We start from the raw sequence: 17,075 nt of genomic DNA, 5'->3' as shown, positions 1-17,075 counted from the left end.
TTTAGAGTGATTGAAAAATTGAATGTTAGTATCGATAAAGTACACCAACCTTTTGTAGTAGTTGATATATCTTGAAATCATAAACATTGCAACAACAACCCATTAACTAACCCTAATGGGCCCTCTCCCTCTCTCTAGCCCAATTTCTTTTTTCCTTTTTTAAATAATAAAATATAATTACAATCCACACAATAATTTATTTCAGAAATAATAATTAAGTAACTAGTAACAAAACTTTACTCTTATACTTTAATTTAAAACTTGACAAATTGCTTCACTCTGAATGATTTCTTCAAATTAAACCTCCAATTTATATAAATATAATTGTTTTAATTCAACCGCTATTGAAAAGAAAGCTATTCTAAGAGTTTGGTAATGATTTGCTAATTTTAATAGAAATTAAACTTTATATGAGAATATTTTTTTTTCTAAATGTAGAATAATCAAACTTCTAAGTTCTAAGTTTAAGATTGATGTGAAACCGCTGTACTAAAAAAAACTTAAATGAATCATAAAATAAATAAATAGATTGAGGCATAAATGGTAAAATGAGAACAACCCCATTACCCAACTTGTCTATATATTGAATGTACATTGGCAAACTTTTCCTTAAACAAATTTTCAAACAAAAATATAATTAGAGGCTATTTAAAATTAGATAAAAAACATCTATTTTGATGGGTGAGCTTTCCGTTCTAGCTTTTATTTAAGTTTTGAGTTTGATTTTTATTCGGTCCCTAAGTTGTGAAATATTATAATTTTACTATTAATTTTATTTCAATTTGGTTATTAAATTTCAATATTTACACAACTTTGAATTTCAAATTTTCACTTAATACTTATTTTTCGTCTTCAATGTTAGTGTAGAACTAAACAAATTATAATTAATTAAAATTTCACTATTTTTCACCACGTTTGAAACTCATGATACTTCAAATTAGTTAATAAAAATTGACATAAGTGATTGTAAGTGTATTAATATAAGGGTAAAACGAATTAGAACCTATTCATCTTAGAACTATGTATGAACCTATTGAGCTACATTTACATTTGTCACCTACCTATATATTTTATGTAATAGAAAAACCATGTGTTGGACATTACCACATATCTTTAATAAACTCAATCGAATGGCAACTTCTTCATATCTTCCATGTATGTTGTTTTTCCTTTATAAAATTCTCTCATAATGATGCAAGTCATTTTCACTAAGAAATCGAATGGTTGATTATAGATATTGTACTCTAAGAGGATAATTAGAAACCAAGGATTATTTGTTTTAATAAATAAGAAATTTTAATTTCCAACGATAAACCATGATCATAAAAAAAAAAAAAGAGAGACTATAATATCTTTGTTAAGAATTGCTAAAATTGGACTTGATTTTTTAAAATCAACCATTGATAAACTATACATACTTAATTTTCAAAAACAAAAACAAAAGACCAAATGGTTACCAAATGAGATACTTTAATTTTTAATTATAGGTTTTGAAAATCAAGTTTTGTTTCATTAATGATCAATTTGTTACAATAGTTTTGCATATTTTTAAGCCAAATGGTTGAATTATTTGTCAAATTTCAAAAGAAAAAATAAGTTTTTGAAAACTATCAAATCCTAGTTAAATTTATCATTTTTCACCACTACATTAGCAAAATTTTATAGTGATATGATAGGCATCGATAGATCGTGATCACTTTAAACCCTAACTTTACCGAAAGATCAATTATTAATGTTTTCGTGTTCTCATGAACTAAATGTGAAAGGGTTTTTTTTTTCTTCTTGCAACTTTAATTTTGTTCATTCCAACAAGCAAAGCCTTAGAATAAGTGCACATGGACTTGTGTCCATATATATGAAGAATAATAAAGAATATATTTTGTAAAGCATATATATATAGTTGGGATATATACCCACTATCTACTTAGAATGATATTGTTCCTTTCACAATATAAGTAATGGATGCAATAATTGTCCACATGGGACTTAACCATATATAATAATGTTTTCTCCCCAAATGGCCAAACTGTGATGAATTCTTTGCCTCGATTACCCGATCTATCCACATTTGAATGTTTGGTTAACTTATCGCGTCATATTAATTTTTATTGTAAAGTTTCAACTTAAAATATCAATACATCGATTTACTTAAACAATTTTTAGTGTAAATTAGAACATTTTAAACAAATTAATGATGAAATATTATGGATATATAATATCGATATACTTAAAATCTCAATGTTATAATTTAACTTTAACGATCATTATTCTTAACAACACATATATACTTCGTATCTTCTTTTCTCCTTATAAAAATCTATTGTATCAGTATACTCATATGTTAAATGTAGTCTCATATCTTTCATCTCTTGCTGCTATTGATATACCAAATTAACGTTACTCACTGCATGTTATTAAAAATAATCATATCAACATTTGATCGAAGTATAATAAATTAATTTTGTATAGAATTTATATTTGTTAGACATAATTAATGTAATTAAAGATATATACATCAAGATTATTTGAAAAAAAAAAGAAAACTAATGCTAATACTCCAAATAAGACCATCAAAATCCAACAAATCAAATAAAAACAATTCCATATATATCAAAATAGAATTAAAAGAAACAACTTTCACAATGACAATTAAAATCATGGGTATATCGGTTGCATATAACTTTCTATCAACTATATAAATGGTTACCGAACGTGATAAATGAAACTCTATCCTAGTTCAAGCCTTTTGGTTAACAAACTGATCGCTGATTATTTGATATGAATCATGTGGTAAATAAACCAAATAATTAAAAATAGTGATAGCGGATTACAATGTTTATGTAGCCAAACTAAGAGTATGTTTCGATTAACATAGAAAAATATTATTCTTCAAAAATTATTTTCACTTAAACACTTTAAAAAGAAAAAAAATTGAAACAATAGTAAGAAAAGTCATGTGTCTTTCACCACTTATATATTCTCGTAGATATTTTTTTTACAAGCTTATCTGATTTGTTATACACTAAAAGTATTTTATTAACCTTAAATATCGTAAATAATGACTATAAAATACTATATTAAACTAATGATTTGAAATAATAATGGTTGTTGAAATTGATTGGTGACGATAATAGGAGAAGAAAGTCGAAATTGGCCGACAAAGGTGGTAGTGAGAGGTGGTCGACAAAGAGAAGTTGCAACCGTGAAAGTATAGTAATGACATTTGGGACGTTTTTGTAACTTTAGGAATCTTACAAATGAGAGATAAATTAGTAAACACTTAAAATATATATTTTTTACGAGTTGATTCCAAGTCTCATTATCCTAAACCAATTTATTTTACAACTCACATTTTTTTCGAAATTGATTTTGTGAGTGATTAAAAAGTCGTTATAGTGTATATGTCATGTGAATAAGGTAACATACTACATTTTTTTTATTTAGTTTGAATTTAGGAACATTTTAAAAAAATTACAAATATAACAAAATTTATTAGTACTGATATCCTCTATGATTGATCGACTTAATTATATAATTTAAATAGACTTTATCACCGATAGACTTCTATTAGTAACATGATTTAGATTTGATAAACTCTAGAAGCTAAATCTAAAATTTGATATTTACAAATTTTTGGTGTTACATTATATTTGTTAATATTTTGGACATAATTGTTATATTTGTCAATGTTCCTTTTACGCGCTATACAATAGATGACAGAAGTAGGTCGAACAATTGAATATTAAAATCAAGAAGCATATATTCAACATACTTTTCTTGTTTGAAGCAACTTATGAAATACCTTCTTATAAATGGTACAATTTCTTCTCCCCTATGTATCTACCACATCAAACAGTTAAAAAAACACTTCATGTTAGTTCAATATAAATACTATTGTTTTAACTTTTTTCCTTCTGAAGTACGGCAATTACGAGGGTATATAATCATTTGAACTTATGACTTTTAAATATGAAAATCATGTCAATTATCATTTAGCTAAGTTCACTTTTAACACTATCGTTTTAAATTTGCATTATTAACTTTCCACGTAAATTTAAGTTCGTATTAATATATACGAGTGGATTGAAAATCATAATAAAGGAGACTAAGCATTAGGAACCATCTCTAATCGAAATATAGGATTAGAAACTAAAAATGTGTAAGATGTTGAAATGATTATACCTAAAATTGAAAAAAGATTTAGAAGAGAGAGAATAAAGTGAAAACTGAAGAGAGGATGGGGCATATGACATATGGATGCATATGCCATTATTTATTATGGTGGGAGCATATGGAGTTATGGGTCACTCAGAGATTGCTCCCCTCATGTCTCTTTCTTTCCTCATATATCAATATTTTTATTATATAGTTAACAAAAATATGAAGTCTTATAATGTTAGAGTACCCATTTAAATATAATATAATTAACAAACATATTAACTTCTTGGTACGTACTAAAGTTCATTTTGGCATTTGTCAAAACTTTCTTAACTATGTTAACATCTAATCTAATGATATTGAAAGTTTGATGGTCCAATCAACGAGTTGAAATTCAAAGTTTTGTTATTTATTGGAATTGGGATAAGCAAAAAAGTAGTATTAGTATGTCTACCGTCATTTTATTTTTCTCTCTAATAATAAAATTACTCTCGTCCATTCTTACTGCTGAGTTTATTTCAGAGACATGTATAATTGGATTACTAGAAGCTGCCAACCAAATTATGATAGGCACATTTATTAATGTTTTCCATAACCTATAGTCCTAGAAATTCTCCTCTTGATCTCCCACTTTTTCAATTCAATTTTTTCCAACACTTCACCATGACTGTCCTCTCTCTCCTCCTCCTCCTCTTCTCACTCTCTCTCTCCGCCGCACACGGCGGACGAGGCGCCATCTCCCAAGATCTTATCCATTCTTCTTGTCTTCAAGCAAGTTACCCAACTCTCTGCATCCGAACCCTCTCCTCCTACGCTGGCGCCGTCAAAACCCCACGAGACCTTGCTCAAGCCACCATCTCCGTCAGCCTCTCCCTCGCCCAAAACCTCTCCGAGTATCTCTCCGACAGCCTCCGACAGGCGTCAAGGCAGCAGCGAGCGGCGGTGGATGACTGCGTGGATCAGATTGGGGACTCTGTAGAGGAACTGAGCAACACATTGGGAGTTCTCCGGCACCTCCCGTGCGGCGACGACCGGCGGAAGTTCCGGCTGGAGATGGGGAATGCGAAGACGTGGGTTAGTGCGGCGTTAACGAATGAAGAAACTTGTCTTGATGGGTTTAAAGAAGTGGATGGGGAAGTGAAATTGGATGTGAAGAGGAGAATTTTGAAAGTGGCTAAAGTTACTAGTAATGCTCTGTTTATGATTAATCGTCTCGACGGTGGAAACCCCACCGGAAGGAAGATGTTGGGGGTGGCGGTAACAGTGACAAATGGCGGAGGTTTCACGGCAGTAGAGTAGAGTTTGTGGTACCATCATTCATGCATCTCGACGACCATAATATAAGAAGAGTTTGAAGTGCGATAAATTATGATTAAATGGAATGTAATGCATCTGTTTCTTTTTTCTATATGTATTGTTGGCTAAATATATACAAAACGTATTGAGAAAAAGATACTTGAGTGTGTTGTCATCTGCTAATTGATGTCTAATCACAGGGGATTATTCCACAAAATTTTGTTTTTTAAAATGTATTTTTAAATATTGTTTTATTTCACGGAAAACAACGAACTAGATAATTGTATATTTAGAATAAAAGCTAGTTATAAGACGTTTGGACTAACTAAAGAAGAAAATGTTTACAGAACACTCTCAATTTAAAAGAGATAACTTATTTTTAAAACGACGATGATTGGTGAAATCTGACTGCCCTTAATTTTAAACTTCTTTTTTAAACAAAAAAATTTGTTTTATTTCAAGATGTCTTTAACTATGAAAACTACAAAAACATCTATTTTTAAATAGTCATAATTTAAATTTAAAACAATTATATGACGGATGATCTCTCAAATAATAGAACGTTTTAAAAGAACTGGTAACTAGTGATTTGTTATTTAGATAATGTAAAACATTTGGAGAAAAAAAAACTATTGTCTATTTAGCTACCCTTGAATTTCTTGCGTTTTCGAAAAAACCCACAAATTATTCATAAACCGGCCCGAGTGAAAAAATCCGATTCGGTTCGCCGGTTCCTTTGATTTCCTATAATTTTCACCTAAAACCCTGGCTGGCACTGCCTTGTCTTCTTTGCCCGCACCCTAGGGTTTAATCTTCTTCACCTTCAATCCACCGATCATGGCCATGGAAGGCCTTGAGATGGAAGCTTCGTTCGATTTCGAATCCAACGATGACTTCTGCAACTCCATTCTCTTTCGCTTCAGCGATTCCACCAACGAAGAACATCAGCATCTTTGCGCCGTCATTGGCGCCATGGCTCAGGAGCTCAGAGACCAGTCTCTTCCTTCCACTCCACTTGCCTACTTCGGTGCCACCTGCTCTTCTCTTGACCGCATCTCTTCCGAGCCTGAGCCTTCCCCTCACCTTCTCGAGGCTTTACTCACCATTCTGTCTCTGCTTCTCCCCCGAATTTCCTCTCCCATTTTGAATAAGAAGAAGGACTTTTTATCTTATCTCCTTATTCGCGTTCTTCGTGTCCCTTCCTTGACCCCCGGTGCCGCTACTTTTGGATTGAAGTGTGTTTCGCATTTGGTGATTGTTAGGAATGCTGTCAATTGGTCGGATGTTTCTAATTTGTTCGGGTTTATTCTTGGGTTCGTCATTGATTCGCGTCCTAAGGTGATTTCTAACACCAGTCTTTTTTTTTTTTTAATGAAATGTTTGTACTTCAAATACCATATGGTGCTTCGGGTGCTAAGTTAAGTTCTTTAGTCTGAGTATTGGAGTTAGAAAAATTGTATTTGGGTTGCATATTTGTTAGAAGTCTGTGTTTCCAGTGTTGAGTTGGATTTTATCGATAAATGTGCAAAGGGGTGGAAGATAGAGTTTCTTTGGTAAGTGGGCAAAAGAGGGGTAGATGGAGTTTATTGATAATTCACAAACTTCTATAACGAACATGGGGTGGAGTTGAGTTATTTAATATCGAATTTAGAAGTTCTGACCTATTTTAATTTTAGGCCATGTATGAATTTGGATATTCAATGTATAAGAATGGGATTTTGAATGTTTTCTCTATGAACGAACTATTAATTGCGTGTAGTTGAACAGGTTAGAAGGCAATCACACATTTGTCTTCGGGATGTCTTGTTAAAACTGCAGGGAACACCATTGCTCCCATCTGCTAGTGAAGGGGTCGCCAATGTTTTTGAGAAATCTCTTTTGCTTGCTGGTGGGTCAACCCCCAAGGCTCCTGAAGGACCTAAAGGAGCTCAGGAGGTTCTATTTATTTTGGAGGCTTTGAGGGAGTGTCTGCCTCTCATGTCAATGAAGTATATTACTAACATACTTAAATACTATAAAACTCTTTTGGAGCTGCACCAACCTGTTGTTACTAGGCGTATTACGGATAGTTTGAACTCACTCTGTCTCCACCCAACTGTTGATGTTTCTGCTGAAGTGCTGCTTGATTTGTTGTGCTCCATGGCTGTATCTTTCTCTACGAGTGAAACATCTGCAGATGGCCTGGCTTTCACAGCTCGTCTGCTTAATGTCGGGATGGAAAAAGTTTACAAAATTAATAGGCAGATTTGTGTAGTTAAGCTCCCTGTTACTTTCAATGCACTCAAAGGTTTGATCTTTGCTTTTCAAGTTTAGTTCTGATTGGAAGTTAATTTGGATGCACTTGGATTCTCCCATTCCCAAGTTCATACTAATTGTCTATGGAAAAAGATGAAATTAATTTGTAACGTGGATTGACAGATATTATGCTATGTGATCATGAGGAGGCAATCCGTGCTGCCCAGGATGCTATGAAAAATCTGATATGTGCTTGCATCAATGAAGACTTGATCAGAGAGGGTGTGACTACGGGAAATATGGAGGCAAGGAGGCCTGGGCCAACAGTCATAGAAAAACTATGTGCTATTATTGAAAGTTTACTTGATTATCATTACACTGCTGTTTTTGACTTGGCTTTTCAAGTTGTGTCGGCCATGTTTGATAAACTAGGTATTCTTAAACTACTTGATGTAATTTAATTTCCTCTTCACTTAACATTTGAACATGTTATGATTATTATCATCATTTCATTTGTGTGGTTTGTTGTCTTGGTTCATTATTATTCAGGGAAATATTCCTCTCACTTTCTTAAAGGAGCCCTTATTAGCCTAGCAAAAATGCAGAAATTGCGAGATGAAGATTTCCCCTTCCGGAAAGAGGTATTCTTTTCTGGATTTTGGATGGCAAAGAATTACATATTGGCTATTAGCTTTTGTCACAGATTCTTGTAGCTTTTATTGTTTAACATTCATAGTTTAGAATCCAAATGGGAGTATTGGTCCAGTTTTATCTTTTTTTTTTCCATCTTATTTTCTGGTTCTTTTGGGCGGGGGTAGGTATGGGTCTGGTGGCCACAATGTCTGACTTCCATCTGTATTGTTTTAATACATGTTTTCTTCCTCAGTCTATGTGTCACTTATGTTGAAAAGGGGAAAGGTATCCCTTATTTGTACTTTTATTTGCTACATTCTATGCTGCTTACCACAATCCACTCATATGATAATCGGTTCACAAATATTTAAATTTACTATTTGCTACATCATGTTTATGAAATATTCGAATTATTAATGGATTATTTGAGAATTACGTCCTTGATATGTTCTTCTCTTTCTCTAGACTCATAAACAGATTTTATGCTAAGAAGCACCGACACTCCTAAGATGACCAAGTGTCTGTGTCACACGTTTCCAACACCAACACACCATTTTATTATTATTTTTAGTTACGGACACGGCCCTGACACGGCTGGAAAAAAACTAAGAAAATGTTAGAATAGCCCATTACCCTGGCCCAACCATTATTTGGTTATTTATTTATTTATTTTATCTATTAAAATCTTTTTTCACACATTTCTCTCCACCCTCTCTGCCCTGACTTGCTCATCGGTCGCTGCCGATCCTCTCACCACCAGTTTCTGATTTTATTTTGTAGTTTTGTGCCTTTTGTTGTGTTGAACAAACTACTAAAACTTGTTATGTCTTATGGCTCTAAACTTGTTATTTTGATGTTTTTAATTGGAATATTTCAGAATATGTTTATATCCATGATGTCAATAATTGAAATTTCACCAATTGTGTCCGACGTGTCTGTATTACTTTTTTTGAAAAATGGCAAGTCGTCGTGTCACATGTCGGTATATGTGCTTCCTAGTTTTTATGTATGTTATTTATTTATTTATTTTATTTTTAATGAGAACCAACTCTCATTAAGAAGATGAAAGTTTAATGGATTTTCACAAATAGAGGTCAAGCCAAATACCATAACAATAAAACTTGCGCAAATGAACAAGTGAGCTTAAAAAGGATGTTCCAGTTGGTGTGACAATGATGTTGTTCGGACATTTGGTGCCATGTTTTCTATAATCCTAGTTTTGTCCATGAGAACTTTTGGTGATTATCTCAAATCATTGATAGAGTTTTCAGAATAATCAGTGGTAGAAGGCCATAATTATGTTGTCTGTGGTTGTCTGCAGCCTCCTTTTGGAGTGTAATTTTACTGGGTGTTTAGTTGTTGGTTTGGCCTTTCTGGGAACGGATTTCTTTTGTGCATTTTATTTATCTATTCATTCTTCTATGTTACTCTTAACTAATGCATCTTCCATGACTCAGTTGCATGAATGCCTTGGATCAGCTCTTGGTGCGATGGGACCTCAAAGTTTCTTGGAACTTATACCTTTTAATTTGGATACAGAAAACCTATCACAGATTAATATTTGGCTTCTTCCAATATTGAAGCAATATACTGTTGGTGCTCATTTGAGCTATTTCACGAAGACCATTTTGGGTATGATAGGAGAAATCAAGCAGAAGTCACAAAAGGTATAGAATTTTCTTGTCTAAGGAATTAGCCTTTTAGTTGTGAAATGTAGTCTCATATCTTTCATCTCTTGCAGCTTGAGCAACAGGGCATGATCTTTTCATTGAGGAGTATGGATTCGCTTGTTTACTCGTTTTGGTCTTTGCTGCCTTCATTTTGCAATTATCCTTTGGATACTGCTGAAAGCTTTAAGGATCTTCAAAAAGCTTTATGCATTGCGCTTAACGAGGAGCCTGATGTTCGAGGCATAATATGCTCAAGTCTGCAGATTCTTATCCAACAGAATAAGAGAGTGCTTGAAGGAAAGAATGATGAGTCTGATCTTGAAGTGGATATGGCTAGAAAGCTTGCTATGTCTCGTTATACTCAAAAGGTGGCGGAAACTAACCTGACTGTTCTTAAGTCCTCTTCTCCTGAGTTATTGTCTGCTTTGTCAGACATCTTTCTAAAGTCTACAAAAGATGGTGGTTATTTGCAGGTATGCCTCTATTGGTTGAAAAATGAAAACTTGTGCTTTTGTGATAGGTTGACTTTGTTATCAGTTAGGTTACTTCAGTTGTTGGTTCATAAGCATATTGTGGTAGTTACTGCTAGTTGTCTTGTGTATGTTTGCACTTCATCCATGTCTTTTAAGGACTTCCGCTTCTTCTATGTCTTTGGATTTCTTTTGTTTCATATGGGCTAGGGTATTTTGTATATTCTATATATTTCAATATAAGTTCTGTTTGAACTATTTGCAGTCCACAATTGGTGAAATTTCTTCAATATCAGATAAAAGTGTCGTGTCAAATCTCTTCGGGAAGACAATGAGGAAGCTTTTAAAACTGACTCAGCAGGCTGCAAAAGTAGAACCAAAAGTTTCCAATTCCATGCAGATTGATGATTCCACGAATGCAAATTCATCCTCTTTCATGAGGTATGCTTCCTTCAAACTTTTGGAGGATTTTTTCTTTGGGGGGAGGGGGTTGGGGTTGCTTATTTTACAGGCTCAATGGATTGAAGTTTTGCTACCTTTAAGTGCCTGACAAGTTTTTCACCTCGAGTGCAGGGCCCAAATGTATGACTTGGCCGTATCATTTCTGCCTGGACTGAATTCTAAAGAGATCGACGTTTTATTCGTTGCTGTAAAATCTGCATTGAAAGAACAGGTGTTGGCTCTTTACTGTTTCTTTTTTTTGAAACAGAGACAAGCTTCTTCATTAATATAAAACCCATAGCACAAGAGAATTATACAATGAGAACAGTAGAGAAGCCTAAAAATAAAGTTAGAAACATAGGATTAGGGGACACACCCATACAGTTTATTAGAACTCTTCCCATGTTTATCCAAATTAGCTTTAGTTTCTTTGGCAACAAAGGGCTCTTCAACAACTAAAAAACATTGGAACTTAAGGATCCGTGGAATGCCCAATCCACTTTAAAGATAGAGAAAATATTTCTCCAGCAATAAAAGGAGTAGGGGCATAATATAAATAGATGTAATAAATCCTCACTGTCCTTTAGGCATAGAGGGCAAGTCGAAGGTAGCAAGCACTTGTTGGGGATTTCTCTTTGCATGATTAGGGAGCAGTTTAGTAGACCAAACGCCATAATCCTGGCTCTTTTCTGTTTCGATAATGTTTTTGGTAGAAGTCTAAGTGTTCTTATATATTATAAAGTTTCTTACATATTTTACACATCTCTGAATTGTAGGATTGTGATGGTTTGATACAGAAGAAGGCATATAAAGTTCTCTCAGCTATTCTCAAGGTATTTGTTGTGCTGACAACCCTTACTATTACAACTTTCTCAATTATTTTTGAATAAATAATTACTTTCGCATTTTTTATACTGGATTGCATACAAGCTTAGCATTTTATTGGAACTTGTTTGGTTAGTTGACCGTATTGGTTAATGAATATGGTGTCTCATGTAACATTCAACGATTTTTTTAATGATTTTAGGATTGGCAATTGATGTATCTCTATGGTTTTCATTTGTATTATCAGACGTCTGATGAGTTCCTTTCCACAAAGTTTGATGAATTGCTTACACTTATGATTGAAGTGTTACCTTTATGCCACTTTTCTGCCAAACGTCACAGACTCGATTGTCTGTACTTTCTAATTGTCCAAGTTGCAAAGGTAAGTATAGTAGACATTCTATTCTTGTAGAAGAGTATGCGTTATGGCCTGCTAATACATTTCTCCACCAGTTGTGATTTCAAATTTGTTACTTTTTATTACCTCAGGAGGATTCAGGGTCCAGGCGGCATGACATCATTAGTTCGTTTTTGACAGAAATAATACTTGCCCTCAAAGAGGTATTCTATCTTTTCTTTCCTGTTATAATATTTCCTTGCTTTCACTTTTAATTGAATTATATGGTTTTGTATGTGTTCTGCCGTTTTCTAGTATTTTTCTTCAATTTGATGGCGTTAGAATAATTTGAGTTGGTATTTTATCACGACTAAGAGTTTATAAACTATTTAAATATATGAGCAGTTGCCATGTCAATAGGAAATTTATATCTGTGGTGCACACTATGGTTATCTTTTTCTGAGACCAAGTCTAATTTGATATATTTGATTCCTTCACTTCTTTTGGAAATACTTCTTTGTTTTCTTTAATAATATACGGAATTGTTGTTTTCTTTTAGACTGGTCTTGTTGTATGATCACCTGAAAGTCTAAAATTTAATTTAAAAATCACTTTTTTGTTTGGAGTGCTGAAGATTGAAAATTAACTTGAACGATATGCTGGGGAGTCAGTAGTGCTGACATTGCCCATCTTCCCATATTTTCTCCATTGTTTTTCACTTCCCAGATTGAAAATTACCTACCTAGGGATTTTGTAGGGGCATTGGTAGAAGCTAGAGATGGAATAATTTGTTAATTGTGAAACTTGGCATTACTTATTTTTAAGGCATTTGTGGTCGGCCAGAGTCATCTTTCTTGAAGATAAAGTTAATGAATGAAAGACTGATTTTTTTTTAATATCTGTGAATGTTTGAGATAGCTTACGTGCACATCGACTAATTTCATGGATCAACCCATCTAATCCTACAACATTTGGGTGTCAAGGAAACCAGTAGGAAATTAATTTTTAGGTAGGTGGCCGCCATGGATTGAGCCCTTGACCTCTTAGTTAGTTATTTAGACTGAGTTTTCCTTTTTTACAACTAGATCAAGTCATGATGGTTTTAGACTCAATTGCATGAAGACTATGATTTTAGACTCGATTGCATTTTTTTTTGTTTTACCTATTGTGTCGGAGTACTTTAGTGATTAATCATTTTCGAGATATTCCTTTTATCTTCTTTTCGAAAAGATAGACAAAATTCATACTCAAGTTGTATTAATTTTTTTCGTTGATAGACTTCTTGCCTTTTAAAATTTGTTAATGACTTTATTTTATCAAAGAATTGTAGTTCTTTATTGAAATGGTCATTGTAAGGTTGTAGGAAGCTTCATTTGCGTCAAAACAAACTGAAATACAAAATGCCCAATGCATTTTAATTATTCTTTCTAATTGTTTTCTGCTTCTTAGTTTGTACCATGTCCACTCAATTTCTTTTGCAACTGAAAATAAGATTCAGGGGTCCTGAACTTGGGCTAAACACTGTATTATCTTTGTTGTATTCAGTTGCGTGTAATGCTTCTTTATAAATTTCTTGGTGGCACAAATTATCAAGGAATGTTTGCTTGCCTTCAGATTGTTATATCAACATATAAGTTCATTCTAGTGGTTGTGTGGTGTCTGAAACTCTTTTGATGAGAAAACTTGGCTTTCATTGTGAATAAATTGAAAGAATGCAAGGGCAAACAAAAGCCGACAAAAAGAAGCCAAATGGCATCTGAAATTGGTTAATGTCTTTAGTACAGCCATTTGTACTGGGCCACATAAGTTGAAACGAGTATGAGCTTTCAGTATGCTTTCTACATCATTGTAGTCCAGATATTTTCTTCATACTTACGGATAATGACAGATCTGGAACATGTTACTCGGGTTGTTCTTAGCTCTCATGTACTGTTGTTTCATGAATGTTTTGTTCAAAGTGCTAATATTCTCACGCATGTCTTTCAGGTTAATAAGAAAACAAGAAACAGAGCTTATGATATTCTTGTTCAGATTGGTCATGCATGTTTGGATGATAACAAAGGTGGAAAGATGGAATATCTGTATCATCTTTTTAACATGGTACTTCAATTTTTTTTCCGAGTCATTAGTTTAGTTATTTCTCATTTGAACAACATTAATGGGTTATCCTCCCCACCACGACCCTTCCTCCCCCTGTCCATTTTGCTAAATTGACTCAATATCAATTGTTATAAAGGCCAGAAAGAATAAATATTAATATTTCCAGGTAGCTGGAGGTCTTGGTGGTGAGACTCCTCATATGATCAGTGCTGCAATGAAAGGCTTAGCTCGCTTGGCTTACGAGTTCTCTGATCTAGTTTCAGCAGCTTGCAATTTGCTCCCATCTACTTATTTACTTCTCCAGAGAAAGAATAGAGAAATAATCAAAGTTAGCTCGTCCTTCCTCCGTTGTGTTTATATCTATTTTGATCTTCTCTTTAGGTTTACTTATACTCTCATTTACTGCAGGCCAATCTGGGATTCTTAAAGGTTTTGGTGGCCAAATCAAAAGCTGAAGTGTTGCATATGCACTTGACGAGTTTGGTGGAAAGCTTGCTGAAGTGGCAAGATGGCCCCAAAAACCATTTCAAAGCTAAGGTTATTCTTTGACTTAATTCTGAAATTGTTCTCTTGCTTTCCGACTGTCCAAAAGCTACATTTTTCATTTGTTAATTTTCCAGGTTAAGCAGTTACTTGAAATGCTTGTTAGAAAATGTGGCTTGGATGCAATCAAGGGTGTGATGCCTGAAGAACACATGAAACTTCTTACCAACATCAGGAAGGTCGGTTGTAAACTTAGTGTTAGATTGACAAACATAAAGGCTTATGCAGAACAAAAAGAAAGATTGCGTATGCTCTTATTCTTACTAACGAACAGTTTTGGCATGCCAGATAAGAGAACGGAAAGAAAAGAAACTTAAATCTGAGGGGCCTAGGTCTATTGCGTCTAAAGCAACAACATCCAGGTATCTAATGGGTTATGTTTTCCATTTTGCATGTGCTTGTTGATATATGAATAGTTGTTGGAAGTCCGGACTTGGAATTTAACATCGAGAAATATATTGATTGTGGCTGGAAATTACTAGTCATTCAAGCGTACTCATGAGATTGATCAGATCAAATTCTTTTTCCTCCTATAACCTATTGTTTCTTTTAACCTTTATTAAGCGGTGGTGGGGTGGGGAAATGAATGAGTGGCGGTCTGAGAACATTTTTGTGTGTTACAAGATATACGATTTGATGGCTTTTATGTACTGCATTCCGATTGGCGTTTCTTCACAAATGCTCAGATTGTTTTTAAACACACTAAAAATTTTGCGCATTTTACAACTTTTTTCTTCTTGTGACTATTGGTTTACTTTCAGGATGAGTAAATGGAATCATACACGAATTTTTTCGGAGGTGAGTGATGATGAGACTGAAGATAGTGGTGGAGAATACTTGGGGGAAAGTGATTCAGAATATGTGGATGGTAGAAAAAGTCGACCATCAAAGGCTTCCTCACACCTCAGATCAAAGACATCTAAACGGTCCGTTTCCTTTTCCATTTCCATTCCTTGTTTAATGTAGAGATGTATGTCTCATTTGTCTAGACTGTTTATTGCAATCTGAATTTTTGAACTCCTTCAGTCCCAAGAGCCGATCAACCATGAGCTTACTTGAACGCTTGCCTGGACAAATGGAAGACGAGCCTCTTGACTTGCTTGATCAACAAAAAACGAGACATGCTCTTCAATCATCATTGCATCTCAAGCGGAAAACAGTTTTGTCAGATGGCGAGCTGAAGATGGATGACGAAGGGCGCTTAATAATTGAGGATGATGATGAGGCAAATTTCAAAAGAAAAGCTTCCAACCCAGATTTAGATGAAAGGAGTGAAGTTAGGAGTCACTTGTCAGTTGGTTCCTCCAAGAAAAATCAGAAGCGGAGAAGAACATCCGACTCTGGTTGGGCTTACACCGGTACCGAGTATGCTAGCAAGAAGGCTGGAGGCGATGTTAAGAGAAAGGATAAACTTGAGCCTTACGCGTATTGGCCTCTTGATCGGAAGATGATGAGCCGTCGACCGGAACATAGAGCCGCTGCTCGGAAAGGAATGGTTAGTGTGGTAAATATGACGAAGAAGCTTGAAGGCAAGAGTGCGTCAAGTATTTTGTCAAGTAAAGGATCTAAGATTAAGAAAGGTCACAACAAAGGTAGCAAGAAGAAGGCGAAGTAGAAAGAAAGGCAAAGGCTAAACAAATTGGTTGAGAAGAATACACATTTTTATAAATTTGTCTTTACAGAATGAGATGAGTTTGCTGTATATTTTTTAAGTTTTGGTTGATGAAGAAGAAGGGTTCCATTGATGGGTCACAGTTTTGCTTGGAGCTTTGTGTACTATATGATATGATATATTGTGGATTAATTTATTCATTCGATTCAACTGCTACATAGTTGTAGTTGTACGTCTTAATTTTATATGAAATTTTGAGGTATTTCTACTTTGAGGATGATTTACAATGAAGAGCAGTAATATTGTAACTTTTGAATATATAGTCAAATGCATAGTAATATTGTAACTTTTGAATATTTGGTCAAGAAATATGTGTGCTATAGTGCAAATATATAATAAATAAGATTAAAAGTTAGATAATATGTTAATGTTTTTATATTATCGTTCATAAAAAAACTGTCTAGCTTAAAGTAAGAACACTTGTTCTTGTAATTAAATTATCGAATCAATATGTAAATATTTCACTAGTGTAATTTGTATAATGTAATAAGTTTGTGTAATTTGTATAATGTAATAAGTTTGTGTAATTTGTATAATGTAATAAGTTTTATTCTAATATTTTTAAACTTGAAATGATGTAGTGTTTGATTGCATTAATTATTACTTTCATTTGATTTACTTTTTTATATTTTCTCTAAGTTTTTGATTAAATAGTTTTTAAAAACACCAAGATATTAAAACTATTTACTAAATTT

The 17,075-nt window shown here is 33.7% G+C and overlaps 2 protein-coding genes across 2 annotated transcripts; both read left to right on the top strand.

Annotated features, from left to right (window-relative positions):
- The first annotated feature begins 4,652 nt into the window (after window positions 1-4,652).
- LOC101211677 (pectinesterase inhibitor 3) lies at window positions 4,653-5,613 on the top strand. Its single transcript, XM_004144084.3, has one exon. The coding sequence runs from the start codon at window positions 4,741-4,743 to the stop codon at window positions 5,455-5,457; it is 717 nt and encodes a 238-aa protein (XP_004144132.2). The 5' UTR covers window positions 4,653-4,740; the 3' UTR covers window positions 5,458-5,613.
- A 606-nt stretch (window positions 5,614-6,219) lies between these two features.
- Window positions 6,220-16,638, top strand: LOC101211431 (RRP12-like protein). The gene is made up of 18 exons (XM_011661735.2): window positions 6,220-6,792; window positions 7,222-7,741; window positions 7,873-8,121; window positions 8,239-8,330; window positions 9,780-9,989; window positions 10,064-10,465; window positions 10,728-10,903; window positions 11,036-11,135; window positions 11,680-11,736; window positions 11,976-12,110; window positions 12,218-12,289; window positions 14,052-14,165; window positions 14,332-14,493; window positions 14,574-14,702; window positions 14,786-14,887; window positions 14,997-15,070; window positions 15,470-15,634; window positions 15,735-16,638. The coding sequence occupies exons 1-18, from the start codon at window positions 6,292-6,294 to the stop codon at window positions 16,321-16,323; spliced, it is 3,849 nt and encodes a 1,282-aa protein (XP_011660037.2). The 5' UTR covers window positions 6,220-6,291; the 3' UTR covers window positions 16,324-16,638.
- The last annotated feature ends 437 nt before the right edge of the window (window positions 16,639-17,075 follow it).

Source organism: Cucumis sativus, chromosome 1 (genome assembly GCF_000004075.3).
Source record: "Cucumis sativus cultivar 9930 chromosome 1, Cucumber_9930_V3, whole genome shotgun sequence".
Taxonomy (NCBI): domain Eukaryota; kingdom Viridiplantae; phylum Streptophyta; class Magnoliopsida; order Cucurbitales; family Cucurbitaceae; genus Cucumis; species Cucumis sativus.
Note: the sequence above shows the minus strand (reverse complement) of the source record. Positions and strands in the feature narration are given on the sequence as shown.